The sequence below is a fragment of the Drosophila guanche genome, unplaced genomic scaffold (genome assembly GCF_900245975.1).
Source record: "Drosophila guanche unplaced genomic scaffold, DGUA_6, whole genome shotgun sequence".
Lineage (NCBI taxonomy): Eukaryota > Metazoa > Arthropoda > Insecta > Diptera > Drosophilidae > Drosophila > Drosophila guanche.
This window is the reverse complement of record NW_022995746.1, coordinates 6,294,179-6,318,403: the sequence shown is the minus strand read 5'-3', so window position 1 is coordinate 6,318,403 and position 24,225 is coordinate 6,294,179. Positions and strand designations below refer to the sequence as shown.

The window sequence follows — 24,225 nt, the reverse complement described above, 5'->3', positions numbered from 1 at the left end:
ATTTTGAAATGAGTGGTCTTATTTCTGTATATGTTATCGATAAATCCGCTAAATGTTAAGCCAAACAAATTGTTAATCCAATTAAAGATTTGCAAAAAAAAAAACAGTGGACAGCGGGATTTGACACTCGCTGCAGCTCTTGCCATTAGTTCTGTTGAGATTCGGTCGGTTTTGCTAATACCTCAGTGCCTTATAGCCAGTGTTTGCCATTTGTTTACAGCTACTGCGCCTTGCTCAGGTAAACATTTTTGTTATTTGTTGCCTTCTGCTTGAGTTATAAACATATTAAACGGTATTTTTGCAGCATATTTGGTCATCCATTAACCCACATTTATTGGCAGCTTACTTGCATAATTAAAGTCAAGGTCAACAGCAGCAGAAGTCACGACCCTTACCTTACCTTACGTTTGTGTGCGCGAGAAAAAGGTGAGTAATGCCAATGCAATACAAAATCTACTTATGTAGCAAGTAATAATACATACACATGTTAATTAGGTGTAGAGAGATTACCCCTTGGCATGAGATCAACCTGATTCAGCAGGCGAGTCACGGCCCTGAACAGCTATTGAGCTGGTGGAGCCGGTCATTGAACAGAACAGAGCAGAAAGGCATAATCCAGTTCTCCAGCCGGAACGGAGTATGATTATCTGCACCCGCGCTTCCATTCTAGTTTTGCATATGTCTGCGTTTTCGTTATCAGCCAAGAACAAAGCGGAGTACGAGTCCGATTGCATAGCCCCAATAACCCGGTCTGAGTCAGTCCAGTACGTGCACAAAACAAAGGCAGTAAGGCAGCAAAAGAATGTGATATGCAATTGGGACTTTTGATACAAAGAGAACAGGCCCCATTTTCTATTACAACTCGGAGCGTTCACAGCTGGACTGCTAGAAGTAATCTACATAAAAATCGCAGTACAAATGCTCTGCCCGCCTGCCAGTAGATATCTCCAATGGCTTATCTTATCGCTGCCATAAATAGGAACCCCTTGTGCGTGCATCTGATCATTAGAAATCTACGCAATTAGCCAAGAGCTAGCCTCAAACATCACTTATCCCATGTAATTGTCAGATAAGAAATGTTGCAAGCAAGCTCATATCCATTCCAGCCGTGAATGTTAAGTCTTGACCGTCATATTAGGCGCACACTGTGCTGTGATTAGCCAAATCCAAAGATTAACCATTGAGCGGAATAGGAAACTTCAAGTGGAACAACTTAAAAACACTAATCGGTAGCGCTGGCAAACAGTTTCGCTTTGTCTGCGTTAGCGTGCGGTCCAGTAGGGTTCCTGGTCCTACTCCGTTGCCCAAAAATTGTGATAAACCCACTCTTCAGTTCGACAGTTCGTAAGTTTCTATCAGATCAGTGCACACCCCAAACACTCTTTCAAACAAGACATTTTGCGGATGTCTGCACTTGAAACACACTCCAATTCGCGCGTTGACATGGACTGGCGCCCGTAATCTCTGTTGGGGCATGTCATAGTGGGTGCACCGAATTCAAATTGGGATTGGAACTTAATCGTAGATGCTTATCGAATGCTTAAGTATGGCAAAAAAACATACAGAGCGATAAGCCACCGGTTGTCCATTATTAATAGCTCTGCAGGGGTTAGGCTGAACGTCAATAAGCGAATAAAAATTCTACCGATAGCCAGCACCCCCCGTTCGATACGGTTTATTGACATAGATTATGCAAGCGAAAATAGCCTCAATGAAATTCCACTCAATCACTTTCCAGATGCAACCCAGCAGCGCCTAGGCCAGCGTACTTGTACTTTTACCTTCTCCTTCCGTGAATCTTTGACTGCTTAACGTTCAACATGTGCTTCAAGTGCTGCGGTGAAACTCAGCGCAAAGCCTGGGTCTTTGGCCTGGGCTCGCTCTTCATGCTGTTGGGCATTCTAATCGTGGTCTTTTGGCCCGGATTGGCTGACAATCTAGTGGAGGATGTAAGTAAAACTTTCACTCTCTCAGATCCTCTAATAACATTTCTGCTTTAGGGTCTCAAACTGAAGCCCGGCACCGACACCTACGACAGCTGGCTGGAGGCTCCGATTCCCATTTATCTCAGCTTTAACATGTTCAACTGGACGAATCCCGAAGAGATACGCAATCCGAATGTCAAGCCCAACTTTGTGGAGATGGGCCCGTATGTGTTCCTCGAGAAACACAAGAAGGAGAACTTCACCTTCTTCGAGAATGCCACAGTGGCGTACTACGAGCGTCGCACTTGGTTCTTTGATGCGGAAAAGTCGAATGGCACGCTGGATGATATGGTGACAGCTGCGCATGCCATCACCGCCACGGTGGCGGACGAGATGCGGCACCAGAACAAGATCGTGAAGAAAATCATCAACTTTATGCTGAACCATGAGGGCGGCGAGCTGTACACGACGAAGCCCGTGGGCGAGTGGATCTTCGATGGCTATCAGGACAATCTCACGGACTTCCTGAATCTGTTCAACACATCCGTGATTGATATTCCTTACAAGCGCTTTGGCTGGCTGGCGGATCGTAATGAATCGTTAACCTACGATGGACTCTTCACCATTCACACGGGCACCGACAACATCGCCAATGTGGGCAAGCTGACTCACTGGAATGGCAAGGCGGAGACTGGCTTCTATGACATGCCCTGCGGCGTTGTGAACGGCACCACTGGGGATCTATTTGCGCCCAAGATGAATGTCAAGGAAGAGATCACCATCTTTGCCACCGATGCGTGTCGCTTCATGAACCTCAGGCCGGAGGGCACGCTCGAGAATCACGGCCTGACTGCCACACGCTGGGTGGGCACTGAGGAGACTCTCGACTCTGGCGAGAATTATCCGAATCAGGCCTGCTTCTGTGATCCCCGTCTAGAGGAGTGCCCCAAGACGGGTGTGGTCGAGTGCAAGGCCTGTCGCGACAAGGCGCCTATTTACTCCTCCTTTCCGCACTTTTACCTCGCGGACAAGCACTATCTGGATGCGATTACCGGCATGAATCCGGATAAGGCGAAGCACGAGTTCATCATGGCCATAGAGCCCACCACGGGTGTGCCCGTTCAGGTGCATGGACGCATTCAGATCAATATGATGATTGAGCCCGACAACGATTACGAGTGAGTGCTGAAGTCGATATATTAATTGATATTTGTTCTATAAATTATTTGGCATTGCAGCATCTATCGAGGAGTTCCCAAAGTGCTGATGCCCATGTTCTGGTTTGATCAGTACGCAGAGCTCTCGCCGGAGTTGGCTTCCAAGGCTAAGGTATGGATAAAGACGCTGCCAACATAACTTTTTATTGATCTTTGATTTCCCTTACAGTTGGCCATAAATCTATCCTCCTATGGCATCATCTTTGGCTATTCCCTGGTGGGTCTTGCCAGTCTCTTCATCATCACAGGCGTCACACTGACGCTGACCAAGCGTTGGGTGCGCCGGGACGAGGACGAGGCTATGCTGACCAACTGAGGAAAGCCCCAGGTCGTAGTTATTATTAATAGTAGCCAAAGTGCCAAGGAGACAAATTGTAACACTCCTAGTTCATTCTGATAGTCGCATCGTTTGTTGTTACGCGTTATATATGTTATGTAACTGATAATCGCCGGCAGTCGCCTCAACATTCGTCTTGCATTTTGTGATAGCAAATCCTTAAACCTTAACCCCTTAACTCCTTAACTCTTAATCTATACCTTAACACCACACACCCCTCCACACATAACAGAGATTATCTTCCACAACACTTAAAGATTCCATTGTGAATTTTTTTCATTTTTTATTTCGCAAACATAATTTTTACAACTCTTTTGTTTAAATCAAGGACTTTGTTTTTTATTTTCTTTACTTATCGTATACGATTGTTGGATGCTTCAACGATTTTTTTAACGCTTTATAAATGCATTAATTGAATGTTTTTGTTGTTGTGTTGTAAAAATAATAAATTAAAATAATTGTATATGTATATATATATATATAATGTTTTTTTATATATATATGTAAGATATATGGCAAAAATTTTTACATTTTCTTAAAAATCACATTACTCAATTTAGCCATAGACTTTTAGTCGAGAAAAATCTACGCAAATATTTGTGACATCCGTCGAAAAACTCAATCATTTTTGCACACACACACATTCTCTCAGAGGGTTGTTTGTTAAACGACAAAAAGATAATAATAATAAAATAAAAACACAAAAAATGGATACAAAAAATATATAGAACACGTTCGTTCTTTATCTTTCACTAGCTAAATTCAGATACGGTGGGTGTGAGCGGTTGTTGGGGGTTTGGGCAAGTCTGGGCACTCTTGAAATTCTTTAGTTCCTTACGTCCAGCGAATGTCCAGCATGTGGATCATTCGTTGGAACCGATTCGTTGTGGGTATAATGTGTGTGAGTGGGGTGGGGGTGGGTCGTGAGGTTGGGCGATTCTACGTACTAAAAAATTTGCATAGTTTTTTGTTTCGTTTTTTGTTGCATTCGATGTTGTTGTTTTGTTCTTGTTGACTGACTAAAGTAGTTTTTAAAATGTAGTTAAGTTTAAAGTTAAAAAAATCAAATCACAGTTGTTTGGGCGGAAGTAGTTTAGTTAGTGTAAAAGTATTCGCATCTGGCCTAAGTTGCAGCTACTAAGACTATAATGTATTAAGCATTTTATTAAGTAGTTGTCGTATTTTATACTTGAGTATTGTTTCCGTTTCTCATTTCTCATAGTTAATATAGTGGTGCTTCTCGCTCTCACTCTCTCTCTCTCTCTATCTCTCTCTCTGGTTTTTTTGTTTTCTTGTCATTCTCTGTATGGTTTTGTCTCTGTCCCCTCTTCTACGTGTGACTAGACTGGGTTCTGTTATTTGAATGCGTTGATCTTGAGGTTCTTACGTTATGTCGCGTTACATTCTGTTAAGCTGTTACTGTTACTGTTAAGCTGTTTGTTACTGCACTGTTAAGTGGATTATGTTGCTACTGCACTGTTAAGTGGTTTACGCTGTTACTCTGTTACTGGTACGGTTACTGTTATGCTTCTGTTCTGATGTTTTAGGGTGTTTTCTTGTGTCCGAATTCTTTTGCCTGCGCACCGAAACACTGTGATCGATCTCTCAAACTCCAACTCTCAACACTCGACTCTTGATCTATGCAAATTCTCATGTAGCCATGCCGCAACACACACACGCACACACACAGCACAAAAACACATGTATACACAAACACATCAAACAGCAAATCGAACTAGAGAGAAGAGTGTCGTCTGGCCATCGCTTCGTTTCCGTTCCATTTCTGCGTTTCAATACGTTTCTTCGCTCCTCTCCGTTATTTACGTCTGCGAATTGTAGCTCTTGTGGTGCTTCATCAGCACTGCGGGATCCATCACGTAGTTGTTGGCCTCGGCCAATTGCTGTACGGGCAGCGGCGGCAACTTATCCTGCGGATGCCGATGGCTGACCACCGTCGCGGAGCTCTTTCTCGTTTTGCTCAGTGTTCCACCGCCGCCCGAATAGGGCGACGTGGAATTGGAGTTTCCATTTGCATTGCCGGCGGAGGAGGAGGACGATGATGCTGGTGATGCTCCTCCACCTTCGTTGGCATTCTTCGGATTGACCATCACTTTGGTCTGCTTCAGCAGCGAACGATCGTTGCACAGCGCCGAAATAAGTGGCAGATCCAAGTGTTTGCTCTTCTCCCTTAACAAGGCAATGTCCAGTGCTTGGGCTTGGGCCTGCGCTTGTGCCTGTGCATGACTCTGCGCTGCCATGGAGGCTTGCAGTTGTGCCAGAATGCTATTGCCTGCGCGGTTCAGTCCGACGCCCATATCGGGCCTCGGGCGCTCGCCTGCCCACTGGGCACCGCTGGAGGTTTTGGTCAGCGGACTGTTGGCATTGTGGGGATTCAGCGTGGGCGGCTTACGTGGCGGTAGGATGCACGTGCTGGGACTGGGCTTTGAAGGAACTGCAAAAAGAGCGAGGAATTAGCAAGGGTTCGATCGATCTTTTTGTTTCTGTGCTTACTTGGTGGCGGCTTCTCATTGGGCGCTGGCATGGGTGGCTTCTTGAGGCGCCTGTTCACATACGGTGGCGGTGGTGGCGGCGGCAAACGCTTCCCCTTGGGCATCGAGTCAAGCGAATTCAGAATATTATCGTCTGATCGTGATCGTGCAAACATCGAGGAGGCATTGGCCGCAGCGGCAGCTGCCAGCGTCGCTGGATGCAGCGGTGGCGGCGGCGGTGGCTCGTAGGACGAGCACAGGCTGGCCATGGAGGGTGAGTAGAGTGGGGAGTAAGCTGCACCAGGCAGCTGTACGTAGGTGTCCGACAGGTTCTGTGTGGAGGCGTAGCGCGAGTGCGTGGACAGCGCCAGTGGGAGGTAGGGCGTGCTGCGGTAGATGGCAGGCGACACCTGCATGGCCAGATACGGATGATGCGGTGGCGGTGGGGCTTGGGCCATGGCTGCCAGCAGCGAGCCCTGCTTGGAGTCGAGATACTCCTGCTGACTGACTGCCGGATCCTGTATGGGATAGATGACATAATCCACATCGCTGTACAGCTGCTGCTGATACAGTTCCAGCTGCTTGCGCGCCAGCTGACTCGTGTACAAATGGTGTCCAGTCAGATGGGGATGTGCATGCGGATGCCCATGTGGATGCTGGTGCGGATGATGTGCTGGCGGTGGTGGTGGCGGCGGCTGGCGTGGCAGACTCGGTGGCGGTGGCGGCAGAAACTGTCGCGGCTTAATCACCGGCAACAGCACACACGCCTGCTGTGACGCCTGCTGGTGGTGCAGTGAGGCTGTGCTCTTGTGTAGGCCATAAGGAACTATCGGTATGCCAATGGCCGCCGAGCCCGAGTGTCGATGGTGCGGATGGTGCTGATGTGGATCCACCATGCGATGGTGCGGATGCGCATGCGCATGTGGATGATGATGCAGCGACGCCTGTGAGCTGGAGCCCGCGTAGTTGGAGTTGTGCAGCGATTGCTGCGACAGCTGATGACTGCACACCGATCCACTCGAGGATGCTGCGGAGGAGCAGTGATGTGGCGCTGCATAGCTGGGCTTTGCTCCATCCGGCAGCAGGCTGGTGTGCGCTTTCAGGATGCTTATCTGCGGCCTCGTTGTAATGAATCGCGCTGTCACTTCCTCGGACTTGAGGGAACTCAAAGAACCCGCCGTGCTGGGCGCTGGATTGGCGGAGGATGTCACCGAGATGAGCGATGTGGGTCGCGGCTTGCTGCTGCTGGGATATGGCGGTGGATCTCGACGTCGCAGTGAAGTCACTGTGGGCGGTGGCACTGTGAGTGGCGGTGGTGGCGCTGGACTGGGACTTGGCGCACGTGGCTCTGGCTTGGGCGGCACTGGAGCCACCACAATGGGCTTCGGCACCGTCTTGGGCATGGGTGGCACTGGCGGTGGCGCCACTGGTGGTCCACACAGACCCGTCTTCTCGTGTCGCGCACTGTACGGCGGTGGCGGTGCTGGCGGCAGTTCCTGCTCCTGATCATCTGCCTCGCTGGGCGTCTCCAGGGGTATGGGCATCGTCACGTAGTCACAGTCGGAGTGCAGCGTGCTGGACACGGTCTTGCGACTGGGATAGGTGCCACGACCCACAATGAGGTTTGTCAGCTCCTCGGCGGACAGCAGCGAGTGCTTGTTGTCCGTGGGATCGCTGCCATCGCCGCGAAAGGAGCTGCCCGTGCTGATGTTCGAATCGGAGCGTAGCCTGAACTCCGCCCGCTTCTTGCCACCATCCACGAGGTCCGAGGGTCCACCATCCTCCATCTCCATGTGCTCCATCTCTGTGGGCTGGAACATGCCGTAGTGTGAACTCTTCTCGGACTCTGCCATCTCCGAGGACTGCCCCGTCAGCTCGCTGCTGTGCATCGTGTACACGCCTGAGGTCTCTGTGGGCGGTGCGCCATGTGCGAGTGTGTACACGCCTGAGGCGCCGGACACGCTCTCCGGAAAGTCCTCGGGATTGGCCTCACTCAACGTGGAATTCTGTGCCGTGTGGCTGAAGCCCAGCTCCAGGCTGGAGGAGGTTGAGTGCACGGGTATGCTGCTGTTGCTGTTGGCTGTGGCGCCTGTCTCTCCACTCACTGGCGATGTCACCACCACAGTGCTGCACGTGGACGAACACTGGGAGCCAATGTTGTGCTGCGAGCTGGGGGAATCCGTGGCCGTTGACGAGTCATTGGCATTCGTCGTGCCCGAAGAGGTTCTCGGACCAGAGGAGGAATTACTGCCTGAGATGCCAGAGGCACCATTGGAGGCGGTGTCCGGTGGACGTACGCTCAACGCCGCCAGCTGCTCCTCCAGATCTTTAAGGGACATCTGCCCCACCGAAGAGGTTTGTCTGCTGACGCTGGGTCTGTCGAGGAGGTGCGCCAGCGCCAGGCTTTCCGTGGAGGGTGCAGCCAGTGGAGCTGGTGGAGTGTTGATCATAATTTCCAGCTCATCTTCAGAGTGCACGCGATCGCTGACAATGCCCGAAGTGGTGTTAGAGCTGGTGCTGGATATCACCGAGATACGCTGCTCATTCTTGCTCTTGTACGGCAGCAGGAGACTCCTCGAACAGGCGTAGCTCGCATGCAAGCGATTGGACTCTGCCTCCTCCTCCTCTCGCTTGTGGGCATCCTTGAGGCGTGCCGCCAGCTTCATGCTCCACTGGTGCGTATCCTTGCAGAGTGTCAGCAGCAGCTTGTTCTTCTCATCGGAGGCGGCATACAGCGTGATGCGACTCTCACCCGAGCGAATCTCGAACTTCTTGCGCTCAAACGAAAGTTTCGTTATGTTGGGCCACAGGAAGGTCGTCGTCGTCGTGGTGGTGTTTGCCTCTGCTGTTGCTCCCTCTGCTCCACCAAGTATCTTAATGCCTTTGGCATAGACCACAAACCAGGAGCTGCCCGCACCCTGTTCGCTCTTGGCCAGCCGCATGCGGAATGTGTGCGCATTGATGGTCTCGTGGAGGCTGCACGCTTGCTGAATGTACAGCAGCTCCGCCTCCGCTGCAGCCATGCCTAGGTGTTCCCTGTGGCATGCCCTCAGCGCACTCCTCGCCCAGGGTGTGTGCAGATTGCTGGGCAGATAGTCCTCGATGCGAAAGTAGTCCGCGCCGGACACGGGTAGTGGCGGTACGGGTGGAAGCGGCGGCAGTGGCAGCGACTCGCGCTTGGAGGTGGATGCCACATACGTGGACAGTCGCAACATTCGCTCATTGGCGCTGCTCAGCCGCTTGCTGATCTTCGGCAGCGTCATCGTTGTGGAGGCCGTCCTCGAAGAAGTGGCCTCCTCGCTGGAATCCTCCTTGGTGGCTGTCTGGGAATGGCTGGTGGATTGGCTGTGGGTTTGGCTGGGGGTTTGGCTTGGTGCTGGTGCTAGTGGCGCATCGCCCAGGTCCGCCTGCAGCGCAAGGCCGGCCAGAAAGACCAGCGCCTGCTCGGCATGCTCCCTGGGCAGCTGCTCCCGCTGCAGGATGTTGTGCCGCAGCTGCAGGTAGTAGTTGTGCCGCGATGTCTCATCTTTCAGCATGAACGGACTCTCGATGTAGAACTGCACACGAAAGTGTAGCTCCAGGAGGGGCCGTCCATTGGCATCCAAACCCTAATGAAGAAAAGTGAAAATAAGTCAAGGAGTGGGTTGGTTTTTTTGTGGAGGTAAGACTCACGTGGGTGTGTGAGGAACGCCAACTCTTGGGTCCGTATTTGGAGAGCTTGCTCTCGGGATCTGCAAACATGTACTCGCCATCTGCAAGAAGGGAATTACAAAGGGTAGAAGATGGTTTAGTAGAGAATAAAATGAATAATAAAGAACAAATGAAGATCACTGAAAACCCTAAGGTTCATGCGGACTTATTCAGATGAAAACTTAAACTTAAAAGAAACTAATTGCAGTCGAGTTCTCATTCCAATTTTTATAGCAAAGTCTATCGCCTATATTCATAAAGATCCATCCAATCTACAAAGTTCTCCACGAGATGTCAACTGTTTTCCATGAGCAAAGGAAGTAGAATTCGTTGGGCAGTCATCGCCTCAATCTATGAGCTGCTCAAACGAAGAGTGACAGAAGGAAGTTCGCATAAAACTACTAATCAATGTACATGTAAAATGGAGAACTTCCGATAGTGCCCAGGCCAGTTTCCCAGTTCATTTTTTTCCCCGATAAGAAAGCAGGAAAGGAAGGTAGCAGGAAGTGCCGCTCAATGAAGATCAGATTCCCGCGATTTTGGAAGCGGTTAAGGAACATTTTTGGCGCGAATCTGCCAAGGTCGCTAATCAAAATTTTAAATGAACTTTTGCCTCAGAGAGCAAGAGAGAGATACCGAGACTTGTGTCAGTTTGTCAGGCAATAAACAAGCAGGCCCATTGACATCAACAAGAGTTGGACTCAAGATTCGAGAGACTCAAGAGCTGGAGTCGGAGATGATGATGATGACGACACGTCAGGCTGTCAGTGGAGAGTAAGGGTATGGGCCCCAAGGGCAGGCAACAGGCAGCAGGCAGCAGGCAGCAGACAGCCTCCAATCCAGTAACAAAATCAACACACACTTCATCGAACGAAAAATTGGAATTCCTGCATACGAAATGAAGAGCAGCAGCCACAGCAAGATGGAAAATAATAATTATGAAAAGAGGCAGCAGCAGCAGCGGCAGAAACCAGAGGAGGAGGCAGGCAGGCCGTCAGCGGAGCTGCTGGAGTGGCATGCCATGGAATGGAATGGAAGCAGCAGCCAGCAGCCAGCAGCCAGCAACAATATCATAATAATCATCAGCGAAGCGGCCGAATAAGTGCCTATCAATGACGATGTCTTCGTGGAGTTGTAGCTGAAAAGATTGGGAGCTGCTGGCAGTGGAGGGGAGAGAGAGGCAGCTACAAATTCGAGTTGGGAGTAGAGTAGAGTCAGTGCCAGCAGCGAGAGAGCTGGTGGAGTGGCTGCTGCATACCAAGCCCAAAACGCAGCAACAACAAAAAACCAAGAGAGCAGGAGAAAAAAAACAGGTAGAAAGACAGGTAAGCGGCAGCAGCACTGGCAGCAGCAGCGACTGGCAGCTGAAACCCAAGCAAGACCCAGCCAGAGTCCCCGGAGTCTCGAATCGATTTCTTTTCGCATTCAAATTTCACTCAGGCTTCAGTTTTTGAAGGGCCTCTAGCAGGCCACTGCTAGGGATTCTAGGGAGGATTCTAAGAAGGTTGCTTGGAGGCTTCTAGGGGGGCTTCTTGCAGGCTTCTAGAGATGTTTCTAGGGAGGCTTCTAGGGAGGCCTCTAGAGATGCTACTTGTTGGCTTCTTGGAGGCTTCTTGGAGTCTAATTCTTCTCCCCTGAATCTCACAGGTGTGAAGGCAGCCAGCCAGCCACTGGATGTATCCTCACGCAATCTCTGTGGTTTGCCAGAGAGCTGCCACCCTTTTTGGTCAAGCGTTGGTTGCCAGCGGCAAAAACCTAATAATTAACATATTTTCCATCGCATTCCACAGCGCTCACAATTAACACGCACGCACACACCACAGACAGACAGACAGACAGAGAGAGGCAAACTCTTGTGGCAGGGGCAGGGGAAGGGGCAACGAAATAAATCTTCAATTTGAAACACATGCAACACAAATTACAGCCTCGATGTAGCAGAAGGGGCAGGCAGCAAGCAGCAGTGGCAGCAGCCAGCAGCAGAGGCTCATCAACCAAAGGAATTCCACAGCAGTTCGTTGAGGTTTGCTTTGGTTCGGACTCAGGCTCTGGCTCTGGCTCTGGGTTTTGTACGAAGTCAAAGTCGAACCTCAAGAGACAGCTGCGCCCAATGCCAATGCCAAGGCCCTGTGCCTGTTGCCTTGCTGCCTGCCTGCCTGCCGCTGCATTCTTCAGATTCAGATTTATTTTCCTAAAGGTTTTCAGCTTGGAGTTTCAGCGTTTGAGTAGGCCCCCATAATAACCAAAAAGTAAGAAAGAGAGGGAGAAGAGAATGTGAGCAGTAGAAAGAGGCAGAGTCGACTGGGAGATGATCTGTATGGGAAGAAGACAACTCTTGGATCAATCAGAGATCAATCTACAAAGCTGATTTTGGCTGTGCTATTTTACAGAGAGAATGTGATCGAGTCTAAGAAAAAGAATCAATAAGAAGCATTTCTTGTGTCAGTTATAAACTCTGATTTATGAACGTCCTTTAATGTGATAGAAATATGATTTCTTAATATAACTTTACTTTAATGGGCATAGAATTTGCTATTGGAATTTTACCATTAATATTCTGTACTTAAGTCCAGAAAAAATATTAAAATAATATCTACACCTCACAGTTACACAGAGAACTGAGACTAATCCATATTAAAAATAACATATAAATCCAACAAAAGTGCAGCGTCTTAAAAAATGTTCTTAACGAGGTAGCACTATGGCTATAGGGTAACTTTAGTGCTATAAATAAAGTCTACTGAAGTAAAAGATGTTCTATAGATCAACAGTAGACTAAAACCTCCTTTTCCCAAAAGAGTTCAAGGGCCTAAAACACCCTACCCTCTATGCACACGCTACAGGGTATGTCCTCAAAAGATAAATGTGTGCGTGCGTGTGTGTGTGTGTATCGAAAAACAGGCTAAAGGAAAGAGGCAGAAAAAAAACAAGAGAGAACGAAACGAAAGAACGAATGAAAAAAAAAACATAAAACCAAAAGAATTTTAATTTCCGATGTTATCAGATGCACGCAGCCCGAGAAGAGCAGGATGAGGAGGAGCAGCAGCAGCAGCATAAGGAGGCGGAGAGCAGCTGCGGCAGCGGGACAGGGACGGGGGCAGCGGGCATGCTGAGGTTGAGGTTGAGGTTGAGGCAAGGCCGCGAGTCGCCAGCGTCCATCACATCACAGCCAACAAAGATGCAGCAGACGAAGACGAAGACGAACAAGCTCCAACGCCATATAATAATGATTATGAGCCATTAACATTAAATGGAAAAGAAAATGTTGGTCTACAGATTACAGAGTCACCACCAGAAAAGCAGAGGAGGAGCAGCAGCAGCAGCAGCCAAAAGGTTGTGGCTGAGGCTGGGCACCGGACATCATGGAATGCGGCAGCGGCCGCGACGGAATCCAGGCAATGCGACAGCCTAAAAATAACACCAAACAGGAGGATGGAGAGTGGAGTAGCAGGAGGAGTCCGAGTCTGTCCTCTGCTGAATGACAATGTTGCCAAATTGCCATCGGATGCTGCAGCTGCTGCTGCTGCTTACTGCTGCTTGCTGCTGCTGCCTCTGCCACTGGCTCTGCCTGCCACTTAAAGAGCCATCCCATGAAGGAGCGGAAATTTGCATAAAGATGAAATTTATTGACGTTGCCGTGGCCATAAAATTGAAATTCATTTCTCGGTCTAAGCCCCCCCCCCCCCCCCCAACCCCTTCTGGGTACACCGAAAAGGGTCTGGGCCAAAAAAAGAAGAACAGAAACGAAACGAAAGACTCAAGAAACGAACGAAGAAGAACTGACATTCCACGGGGCTATCTATTCCAGAGAGAGAGAGAGAGAGGAGCAATGGGTATGCCTCTCTCTCTCACTGTCTTTGGAGAGCGCGCGGCGTGAAATGGTGGACGGAGGAAGCAAGCTCCGACCGCATGCCACTCACAGATGCACACAGAGAAACACTCACAGCTACAGCTACACGGACAGGAATCCTTGGCAAAACACACACACTTGGACACTGGGATGCAGAATGCAGAATGCAAACTGCCAATTTCATAGTTGAGCCAGAGGAATCCTCTGCTGGTTCTTCATTCCTCCATCTGCCTCTCCTTCTCCTGCCTTTTGCGGTTCTGCTGCTGCTGCTGCTGCTGCTGCCTCTTCCGCCTGTTCTTCTGCCACATCTTTTGCTGCTGCTTCTTCTCCTGCAAAGATGAGGACGTTGGCATGCCCATCCTCTATACCCCAGCCAACCCCTGCTCCAAGTTGCAGCTTCAGCTCCAGCAGCGACTCCAACTTCAAACTGCATACCAAATTCTTTGCTGAAGATGTTGAGGCAACTTCCACTGCTAGCTCTTCGCTCTCTGCCTCTCTCTCTCTCTCTCTCTGGGTCTTGCTGTGCCTCTTGCCACGAAATTGATGCCAACCAGATTCGAAAATTTACGTGTTGTGTTCTTGGGGCTTTGCTCTAACCAAAAGGAAACGAAAGGGTATGTAAAGTTTGTGGTGGGACTTGAAGAGGAATATGTAGAAAGAAATTTTAAGGAATTCTTTTAGCTGATTTTAAAACAGAATAAATGTTTGGAAAACCTTTTCTTTCTCCTCTTTTTTACAACAGTTTTCAGCTTCCCAACTCCTAATATTTGCTCTTTTTATCTCCCGTCTTTATCTACTTTTTTCAGAGCATTTTCCCATTCGACTTTCGCTCAAATCAAAAAGGAACTTCTCTCGTTTTGCTCTTCACTCTTTGGCGAACGCATATAGGAAGGAGAGGGGTAGCGGGCAGCGGTTAGTCCAATGCCAAAGACGTTGTCTGCGCTGCCCTGCTATGCTCCTCAGCCTGTGCGGACCAGACCAGGCCAGGCTTTGGCTCTGGTTCTCCATCCTCCAACCTCAAAGCAGCCTTTTCCCCATGCCCCATGCCGCATGCTGCTGCTGCCTGTCGTTCGATTCGTTTGTGTTAATGCAACGCGCGACGGCTACCTGAATTACTGAACACGCGTCTTGTGTCTGTTCCCCCCTCCCCGAAGTACCTCCCGGTATCCCTGTATCTCCCGTGGTTGTTGCTGCTTTTGGCTCTGAAATTGTTTGTTCGCTATGAAAGCGACGCGTTCCTTCTTTCTGGCCTTTTTGTTCGTTTTTATGTGCCATTTTTTGTTGTTGTTGTTTGTTGTTGCTCTGTTGTGTTGGTATTTTTATGTGTTTTGGCAGATCGAAAGGAGCAGCAGCAGCAGCAGCAGCAGCAGCAGGCAGTGCTCTCCGTTCTACACTCTCTCTCCGTTCTACACTCCAGATCTCTGCAGAAGTGAGGAATGAAGACTGCAGCAGATCTAAAGAACTAAAGACTGGGTCTAGAAGCTGACGACGATGACGATGACGATGATGATGATGATGATGATGAGCAGCTTTTACAAAAAGAAAGACTGGTTTATGTTTATTAGTTGTATTTTTCATGCCTTATCGCCTGGCATTTGGCTACTCTAAACTCTAACTGCCCATTCCAGCCCCCCCTCCCATCTATAGCAAATGTATATGGAACTCACCTATGAGCACTGCCAGACCGAAGAGTTCGGTATCGAGCATACCCTGCGTGGCAAAGTGCAGACATGTCTGCGTGTAAACCTCTCGTACACGGCTCTTGGCATCGACTAGGAAGTACAGGGTTTTCGGCTGCTGCTGTTGCCCCAGAAGTCTGCAAGAAAAATGCATATTTATTTATGTTAGATTTATGGTTTTGTGCGGAAACTCACCTCAGGGCCAGGAATCGCGAGCCTGGTGACAGTTGCTCGGCTGAGGACGCGCATACTTCCAGGGGCGCGCTGACGGTGCAAAATGCTCGCATGCTGCATCATTTTCCGTATACAGCGCGCACGTTCGAAATACGTTTGCTAGAGGTCACAAATAAATAGAGAAATTAGAGATTGTATATTTTTATTGTTATTGTATATTTTTGGGTAGCTTTTTAGAGCAAATTTTGTGAATTTTAAGCATCAAAAAGTGTGTTTCGATGTGTAAAACTCTGAGACAAAGATGAAAGTTCCATGGTCTGCAAAGGAGCTAAATATATTTGGAGAATATCTCAGCATCTTGTAGAGCAATTAGTCTCAATGTTTGGTAAGAAAAGACTGTAAGATTCTACTACTCAAATCTAAGAGGTAATTAATGGAAGCCCTCCCTGAGTATTTTCTTCATAATTAAATAAATTCCCATCTCGAATTTCCCACTATGGCAGAGCAGCCTTTCGACATACCGGAGGATTCTTTCAACCCGAATATATGTTGATGCATTCTATAATCTTGTATAATCTTAACCAATATATCTTCCATTTTACTTTTCTTTGCACTAAATACCATTTAAGCGATACGAATCGTGAAAAATCTCTCTACATTTTGTGGCAGAACTAATCGCTAGAAATGCGGCAGCAAAGGCATTCCATAGATAAATCTACCATCAAATAGCGATCAGATCAGCTTAGGTGCTTTTATGTTTTATAAGGCATTCTTTCGGGGCCAAAATGGAGGACGCTGGAGCCGCCCCAGTCGCTGGAGACGTTCGAAGACGATGGCACGGCGCCCGGTGCCGCTCTTTGACTGCCGAACAATTTCACCAATCAATAACGAAAGACTTAGGCGACAAACTTGATTAGCGAGCGGTGGCCAGTGCGTGCGTGGCAGAGAGCTCCGCCAGAGCTCCTCTCTCTCTCTCTCTCTCAAACAACACCCCAACACATGCCATCCCCACATCCCCACAAGATGCGTTGCGCATAAAATTATTAAAATTCAGTTAAAGAAAGTTCCACGGAGCGACCGAAAAACTGGCCTCGTGATGAAAGAAAAGTATTTTATGCATAAATTAAAATCAAATCGAATCAAATCAACTTTTTTTTTTACTTTGTAGCGAGACGCCAGAGACAGAGCCAGAGCCAGAGACACTTTAGTTTCTTTCTACCACAACATTTTTTGTGTGGCGCAGAGAGCGACGCATAAATTTCAATATTGGCGCATTTTCTGTGTCTAATAAATTTCAAATGTTCCATAAATTTATTCAAAGTCGCTAGAGAGAGACGCCGACAGACAGACAGACAGACAGAGAACCGCCCTGACTTCCATAAATATATGATCGGCATCGGCATCGGCATCCAACATCTACCTCCGTTTCCATTCCATTCCAACAACAACAAAAACACGATCATCAATCAAAGCCTGCATTTGACATAAATTAGAAACCAAAAGAGAATATTCCACCGGGAATACAAATCCGATACGAACCAATACCTCCCTCCTACCCAACGAAAAATAAAAACAAAACACAAAACAGAGCTCTTGAAAAGCAATTATATCTTAAGCCGATTTCCATGAGCGATCCACAGAACTGGCTCTGACTCGGGTGGCTTTATTTCTGATTACGAAACGAGAATTGGAATTCCAGATCTCTAATATGCTGCGAGATTGACTTATTACTGAGGAATTTATGGGAGAGACAGCAAGAAGTAAGCCACTAAAGGAGTTTATTATTATGCGATGACTGGGAGCTACTACTTGTAGTAAGTGAGTGATCATATAAGCAAAAGATTGTTTATTCTGTGCTAAAAAAATGAATACAGATGTGCATAGAATCGTGGGAAGTGAGTGACTGATTTTATAAGCAAGAGAAATTAATGCTGAAGTGATCTTTTAACTGCAATTAGTAAGCTTCTTTAAGCAGTGATAATATTAAGTGATCCTCTGACTTTGGTTTGAGAAATGATCATAGAAGTGATCTTCTAATCCAAAAACTGATCTTCCGCTTATCCATTTATTTCTGTAGATTTTCTTTGTCCAATTAGAGGAATGCGCCTCAGGGAATTCTTCAGGAAATGAACTCTAATGAGCAAGATCGATTAAACAGCAACCAAAGAGATTGCTGTGAGATTTCTCCGGAAGTGTTTGCCAGTGGATCACAACACTGATTGCCATGACCGATCGATGGCATCAATCAATGGGAACTTGTCGTGGAATATTTCAAACCCAAGACGATTCCCCTGGCCACCCCGAGATTCCCCAATTATATAATCCAAAAGGCAATGAGTCCCCCTCAAGATCGCCACAGACTCACTCAACAATCAATGAGCATTAGGCGATCTGGTTGGCTGAGGATGAGTCAGTAAGTAGTCTCCACCAGCCGGCAAAACAGCGGCTGGCAACGTGTTTTCTTAATTTAAAATGCAAACAAATTAAAAGCATTTAACAATTTCAATCATAGCAACAAATTATCCGCATTCCAATGGCTAATGAGAGCGGCAAGGAGAGGCACAGAAAAAAGACGTTTGTTGCTAATTATTAAAGTCAACACTGGAGAAGGCGGCAGGGGGGGGCCTATCAGGCGTTTGTGGGGCAATTAAAAAATGCGGCAAAAAGAAGCGAAGAAGCCAACTGGAGCGATAGAAAGACACAGAGACAAAGAGAGAGAGAGAGGGAGAGAGAGAGAGAGGGAGGGGCAGGCGGCAGACACGCTAATCAGCAATTAGCAAATGGCAATAAATACCAAAAACCCAGATGATAAAGTGTCTGTAGGGGTACGGGTACGGGTACGGTACACTTGCGGAATGCAGAGACAGAGAGAGAGAGAGAGAGATAGAGTGAGTGAGAGAGCAATAAATATCCCACGGGCTCTGCTGCGAAATGTGTGTGTGGAGGTCTCTTGGCGCCGGGCAGCGAAATAAATGATTTTTCTGCTTGTCACAGCTAAAACCCAAAGAGCAAAAAGAGCAAAAGAGACAAAGAGAGACATTGCGCATACGCCACGTTGTGCAGCGACAGCACAAGTCCCCCCCCCCCCCCCCCCCCCCCCCCCCCCCCCCCCCCCCCCCCCCCCCCCCCCCCCCCCCCCCCCCCCCCCCCCCTCGAGACCCACCAGCGATTGCATTGCATGCCATTGCACTGAGCTCATGCTCTGTCGCTGTGTGTGTTTTGTGTCCCCAAGTCAAACGAACATTCGATCAGAGATCGGAGATCGAAGAGCACGGGCCGAGGGCCCTACGATATAAACGATTTAACCGCATGTGCAGTCTGTGCCCCGCTCCACTGCACCACCGCTCCCCTTTTTTTGTTTTGTTGCTCATTGGAAATGCTGAATCGGAAACAGCAAATATCCATATGGATTTCATGGCGGAATGCCCAGTGCCACTGCGAAAGCCACTGCCCCGCAGATCCATAAACATTCGAGTGTAAACGATCGTAAAAATCTGCACAGTATGGAATGCCACTCGATACGAGAGATGTTACCAATAAAGATCTTAGATATGATCACACGATCACAGTATTAGAGGATCGTGCAGCAACAACAACAACAGCAACAAAAAAAAAACCCATTTCGCGCGATCTGATCAATAAACAACTGAAAATAAACGATCGTAAAGTCGAGCGCAGGCAAAGGAATGCGACGACAATAAAATATGTGTGGAATAAATGAAGAAAAATAGTAGATTCCAATGGCAGATCTGGGCGATAAACAGAGGCTCTTGAGGAGCGTGTTTTAAATGATTTTCGAAGGAACATTCGTAATAAACAATTTACGGAATAGCATATCGATGATCTTTAAGGAGCGCAGAATTGAAATTTACACTGAATCAAGGGGCGTAAGTATTGGCTTTGAAGGAACATCCCACAGGTGATAAATAAAGTATGTGAATTATTTCTCTTCTGCAGAAAGTGTGAGAATATTTCCCTGATAAAATAGAATACACATAACAGAACCTTCGTTCGTGATCCAATTGATCTACACTGATCTTTCCTTCCAATCTATATCTCTATCTCTAGCTGTGCCAATAGGCATAGAACCCAATAGAGGCAGTTCTCATGGCACTCCTCTCACACTTTAATCGCAAAACAGATACCAGAGCAGAGCAAGGCACATCTCTGGAACTCTTAAACTGGATTCGAATTCTATTGAAAGTGTTTGGAGCTCCCGGTCTCTCTCTCTCTCTCTCTCTCTCTCTCAGTTCTCTGTGGCAGCTAATGAATGACGACGAGCGGTAACTTTTGACGTGGAATATTTTGCTCATGAGTCCGCCAGACAGACCGGACCGGATCGCACTGGACTGAACTGTAAGCGAACTCTGGGATCCAAAGCGGGTTCTACGTGCGTCTGGGCTGTTTTTTTTAATTACCGATAGAGCCGACGATTGAACGGCATAGAACTGGCGTCAGTAAAATAGTTCAGTCGCTTCGTTCCCGTGAATGTTTGCCTTAGTTTGGTGGCATTTTCACACGCTGATCGCAGTCCAGTGCCAGCGGATGCGCGTCATTTCGACCCACAAGTGTCATTCCACACCAGGGGTGTGGCTCTGTCAAATGAGGCTTTTGGGGCTTTGAGGCTTTGAGGTTTTAGACGTTGGCTTTGGACGTTAAAGCTGGCTTTTATTATGACTGCGATTATGAGCCATCAAATCGCGCAAATACTTCGGCATCTTCTTGCCAAACAAAACAGACAAAATCGACAGAAAAAACATGGAGAAAACGAAGAGCGGCAATCGCCGAAAAAAAAACTTTGAAAGAGCCAAAGCCAAAGCCAAACAGCGGCAAATTCCGGCCAAAAATTCCACTTGTTGTGCCAGTTATGGCCCAAAACACACACAAACACACACACAGATACATTTTGGTGTGTCTTTGAAATGCGCGAAATGTCCCCCAATGCGATAAGTCTGCCGCTCATCATGATCATGACTATAATGATGATGAGCAAGTGGCAGACATTTAGAGAGACAGACAGACAGGCGAAGGGAAGACAAGTGAAGTGAAGAGCTCTGGGCCAAAGAAAACAGCGCACACGTCTCTTCGAGGCAGATACATGTAGACATGAAGGCACAGGCACACCTAACGCAGGTGGAGGCGATAGAGCGCTGGAGCGATGGCGATGGCCTCCGCAATGAGAGCAGAGCCCAGCAGGCAAGCACTTGGAGCAGCAGCAGCAGCAGGCAGCAGCACACGGCAACGTGTGCCGCATGCCAAATGGTAGGCGTGCGAAACTATGCTCATACCCTGGGAAAATAAAGAGGTCTAGGAAGGGGAGCATAGGCTGTAGCGATAAGTAGGGGAGTGTCATGAGATCTTTCGTGTGATGATGAGAAAATTCTTAAAAAACTGGACCAATCCTCAGTTTATATTTTGAGCAGAGGAGTTCTGCCGCACTTTTTCACTTATTGCTTGCAAAACTTGTTTGGAAAACAAAACCTTTGTTTTAGGAACGTAAGTCAATGACTGAGTCAATATACTGATTTAAAATACTTAATTAAAGCAGTTTTAATTCAATTTAACGGTCATGAGTCTCTCAAAATATGCCATTAAATCCAATTGGTTCTCCTTCTGTGTTTCCCAATTTCACTTGCCTTCTACAGGTCATCTAGCCGTCGATCTTTGCTCTAATCTAATCAGCGTGGAGGGGGCGGCAAAGACAAAACTATTGCGATTGGGTCTCTTTTCAGCTTCGACTCGGCAACTCGACACCGATTGTCATTCAAAATTTGTTTAATTTGTTGTACATTTTAATTGCTTGAATTGTTTGAAAAACAACAGAAACAAACAGACAAACTTTATGTACATACGCATATTGAGTGCGTGAAGGAATTTCGGTTTACGAAATTATTATTATTTCAAGTATGATTTTGCTGGCTGTCACTGCTGTCGATTTCAATGCAATGCCCATTGCCTGAGGTCAAGTGTGATGGCAAGATATAGAGATACGAGATGGAGATGTCTCAGCGTGCTAGACTCAATCGGAAACCACAAAACAATGACAACAACAGTGCAATGACAATCCCACAGATAGGTACGAAACACATGTACAGACACAGCTACAGCTACATATTGATATACAGTTACTCATATCAGTTTTGGTGGTAGAATCGTTTAACGATTAACCGCTTACCGCCCATTTGCCATTTGCTTATCTTTTCATTGGAGAAGTCTGAACGGAAAAACGGATTACGGATTACCAATCATTTGTTTACAAAACTCTGATTTCTGGTTCCTGATGGCGCTGGTCGCTCTATGCCATACAACACCTGGAGACAGAGTTCCGAGATTGGAGTTTAGCTACAATTTTCCACCTAATCTCAGTTGTTCAGTTCCGCTGTCGATCAGTTTCCACTCAATCAACAGTGTCCAGCCAGGTCGATAAGCAGGGCTATTAACCTTATACTTCTACTCTTTATAGGAGCTAGGAATGTCTAATTCCTGTACTCCCTCTATATTTACACCCTAATATCTAATATCGTCTAAACTAATTCCACAGAAATTTTCTCTTCCACCAATTCTTCAAATTCTTTGCCAATTTCCTTATGCCCCCAGTTTTGGGGCGGATCAAAATTCAAAACCCAAACCCAAACAAAATGGGTTAATTGCACAATGCGAAGGTAAGAGAAAGAACAACAGTGACAACAACAACAACAACAACAACAGTTTGGCAATCGTCGGTTGGACGTTGGCGATTTTATGGTTCATTTCGTTACTTTGGGGCTGGGGAGATAAGAGAATTTTGTTTTGTTTTCTTTATGAGTGGGTCGAGTCGGTCGAGGGAGTCATTAAAATTCCAGAGAAATGAGCCCACATGCTGGAGAGACCCAGACCCTTGGTCCACCCTGTCGCAATATGCCGTTATTCAAGAAGTAATTCTTTATCCTCCATCTCTTTGACGGTGACAGATTTCTTATTCCTTCCTCCCTCCTATGACCCGCTGAAACTGTTTTTACCCCTCTCCCGCTACTTCTTTGTTTCTATCGTTTTCCCTGTCTTACCTTATGCACTGCCGATGACAACGTTCGCCGCTGCAGTTGTTGTCGGCATATTGTCTCTGGTTTTTGTTCGTTGAAGTTTCTCTGCTGTTATTTGTTGTTGTTTTTCCTCTGCTCTGGTGCCGCGTAATCCACAAAAATTGAGAGTTTAAGTTTTATCTTTTGCTTTCTTCGACTCTTTCTCCAGCTGCCAACTGCTTCTTCTTCAACTTTTCTTCACTGATTTGTTCACACTTTTGCGTTTTTTTTTCCAAATGCCACCAAACTGTGTTTTATTTTTGCTTTTGATGCTGCTTCTGTTGTTGCTGGTTTTGTTTTGTTGCTGTTGCTGCTGCTGCTGGCTGCCTGACCTCTTCAAATCGCGCGCTGCGACTGCGCAGTCAACGCATTCCAGGCCGCACTTGTGGGCGCCGAAGTGAGAGAGGGAGAGAGGGGGAGCACGAGCACACTACGTTTTAATCAAAATTCACATACACACACGCGCGAGCGCTCCGAACACACACACAAAGTAGCAAGCAGTGTGAGAGAGAGTGGGAAAAAGACGTCAGCTCTCTCGCTCAAGTCGGTTACGTTTTTGTTGTTGTTGCGCGAAAGAATGCCGTTTGCTTGGTTGTGCTGTTGCTGCTGCTGTTGCTGTTGCTGGGGCTCGATTTTGACCAGCGCCAACTTTTGGATTGGATTTTATTGGATTGTGGGATTTGTATTGTAGGATTGTAGTGTAGTGGATTGTATTGTATACGATTTGATTGAGTCGTGTCCGCGCGATGTCTGGAATTTTCGAAAACAACACACACGTTACACACACCAACAAAAATCGGTAGCAAAAGCTTTTCTCTTGTAATTCAAACCCGTAAACGAATCCGAATCTGAGTCCGAGTTCCGTTCCCCAAATTCCCCAAAGCAAATCGTAACCGAAACGCGAAAAACACACTGCACTCTCGAGACTCGACTCTGTTTCTGCTCTGCTCCGATCGTGGGGCGAAAACCGAACTCCACTTGGAGCTGTGGCTGGCAAGAGCGCTGTGTCTGTATCTGCGCGCACCTTGTGGCTGTATCTGTGTGCGCACTGGCGAGTGTGGAGCTGCGAGCGAACTGAACGAAGCTTTCGTCAAAATTTCGAATGAAACCATGGTACGAAGATAATAGGTTTGTTTGCTTTCGCTCTCTGTGTTGATCGTTTCGTCAAATGTGTGCGTGTGAGCGCAAGGTATGTTATTTATAGGTGGCTCAACCTCCGCTGGAGAGATGCCTATAATGTTGTTTATGTACGTCAAGCAAGTACGAATATACAAATTCCACGCTTATTGCTTCAGCTGCTAGACAAATTAAACATTACCCATGAACTAAATCAATATTTTTTGTTAAATAATTTAAGGTCTTAACAAGCGGCCTGATTGTTAAGACAAACTGAACGAAGACCGTTGCCAGAGTCTCACTTAACGAAAACAAAAGAGGGAGAGAGAGAGCCAGCGCTCTGTCGTTTTGTGTGTGTGTGTATCTCCCACTGAGATTTGAGATTGGAATGCGACGTTTTCATGATAGTTAGTGGCTCCAACAGTTGGTTGGGGACAGAAAATACCACACAGACACACTAACACACACAGTTACAGTTACAGCTAGGCACCTCGAAAAAGAAAAGAAAGAAAAACATTCGCAAAGCCAAAAGCAAAAGGCAGCAGCCGTAAAAACGAAAAAAATGGGAAAAGGAAAACAAACTTTAAAGGAGAATCACAGTAGCAGCAAATGCAAAGGCGTACATCTGTATTTGTGTGTGTGAGAAATTCCAATGTTATATCTCAGCTGCAGGCGGTCAGAGGGAAGAGAAGA

General features: G+C 47.3%; 2 protein-coding genes across 3 annotated transcripts; one reads left to right on the top strand and one right to left on the bottom strand.

Moving 5' to 3' along the window:
• The first annotated feature begins 72 nt into the window (after positions 1 to 72).
• LOC117582637 (protein croquemort) lies at positions 73 to 3,809 on the top strand. 2 transcript variants are annotated; one of them, XM_034270517.1, is made up of 6 exons: positions 73 to 238; positions 305 to 426; positions 1,739 to 1,949; positions 2,001 to 3,103; positions 3,164 to 3,254; positions 3,312 to 3,809. In XM_034270517.1, exons 3-6 carry the CDS (start codon positions 1,821 to 1,823, stop codon positions 3,456 to 3,458), a joined length of 1,470 nt encoding a protein of 489 aa, XP_034126408.1. In that variant the 5' UTR covers positions 73 to 238; positions 305 to 426; positions 1,739 to 1,820; the 3' UTR covers positions 3,459 to 3,809. The 2 variants fall into 2 exon arrangements, with proteins under 2 accessions (XP_034126408.1, XP_034126409.1); XM_034270518.1 differs by lacking the exons at positions 73 to 238; positions 305 to 426 and adding an exon at positions 1,223 to 1,344.
• On the bottom strand, positions 3,801 to 23,467 carry LOC117582630 (protein expanded). The gene is made up of 6 exons (XM_034270507.1): positions 22,402 to 23,467; positions 15,380 to 15,517; positions 15,173 to 15,321; positions 9,641 to 9,720; positions 5,991 to 9,576; positions 3,801 to 5,931 (listed from the first exon to the last, which is right to left on the bottom strand). Exons 2-6 carry the CDS (start codon positions 15,469 to 15,471, stop codon positions 5,300 to 5,302), a joined length of 4,539 nt encoding a protein of 1,512 aa, XP_034126398.1. The 5' UTR covers positions 15,472 to 15,517; positions 22,402 to 23,467; the 3' UTR covers positions 3,801 to 5,299.
• Between the last annotated feature and the right edge of the window lie 758 nt (positions 23,468 to 24,225).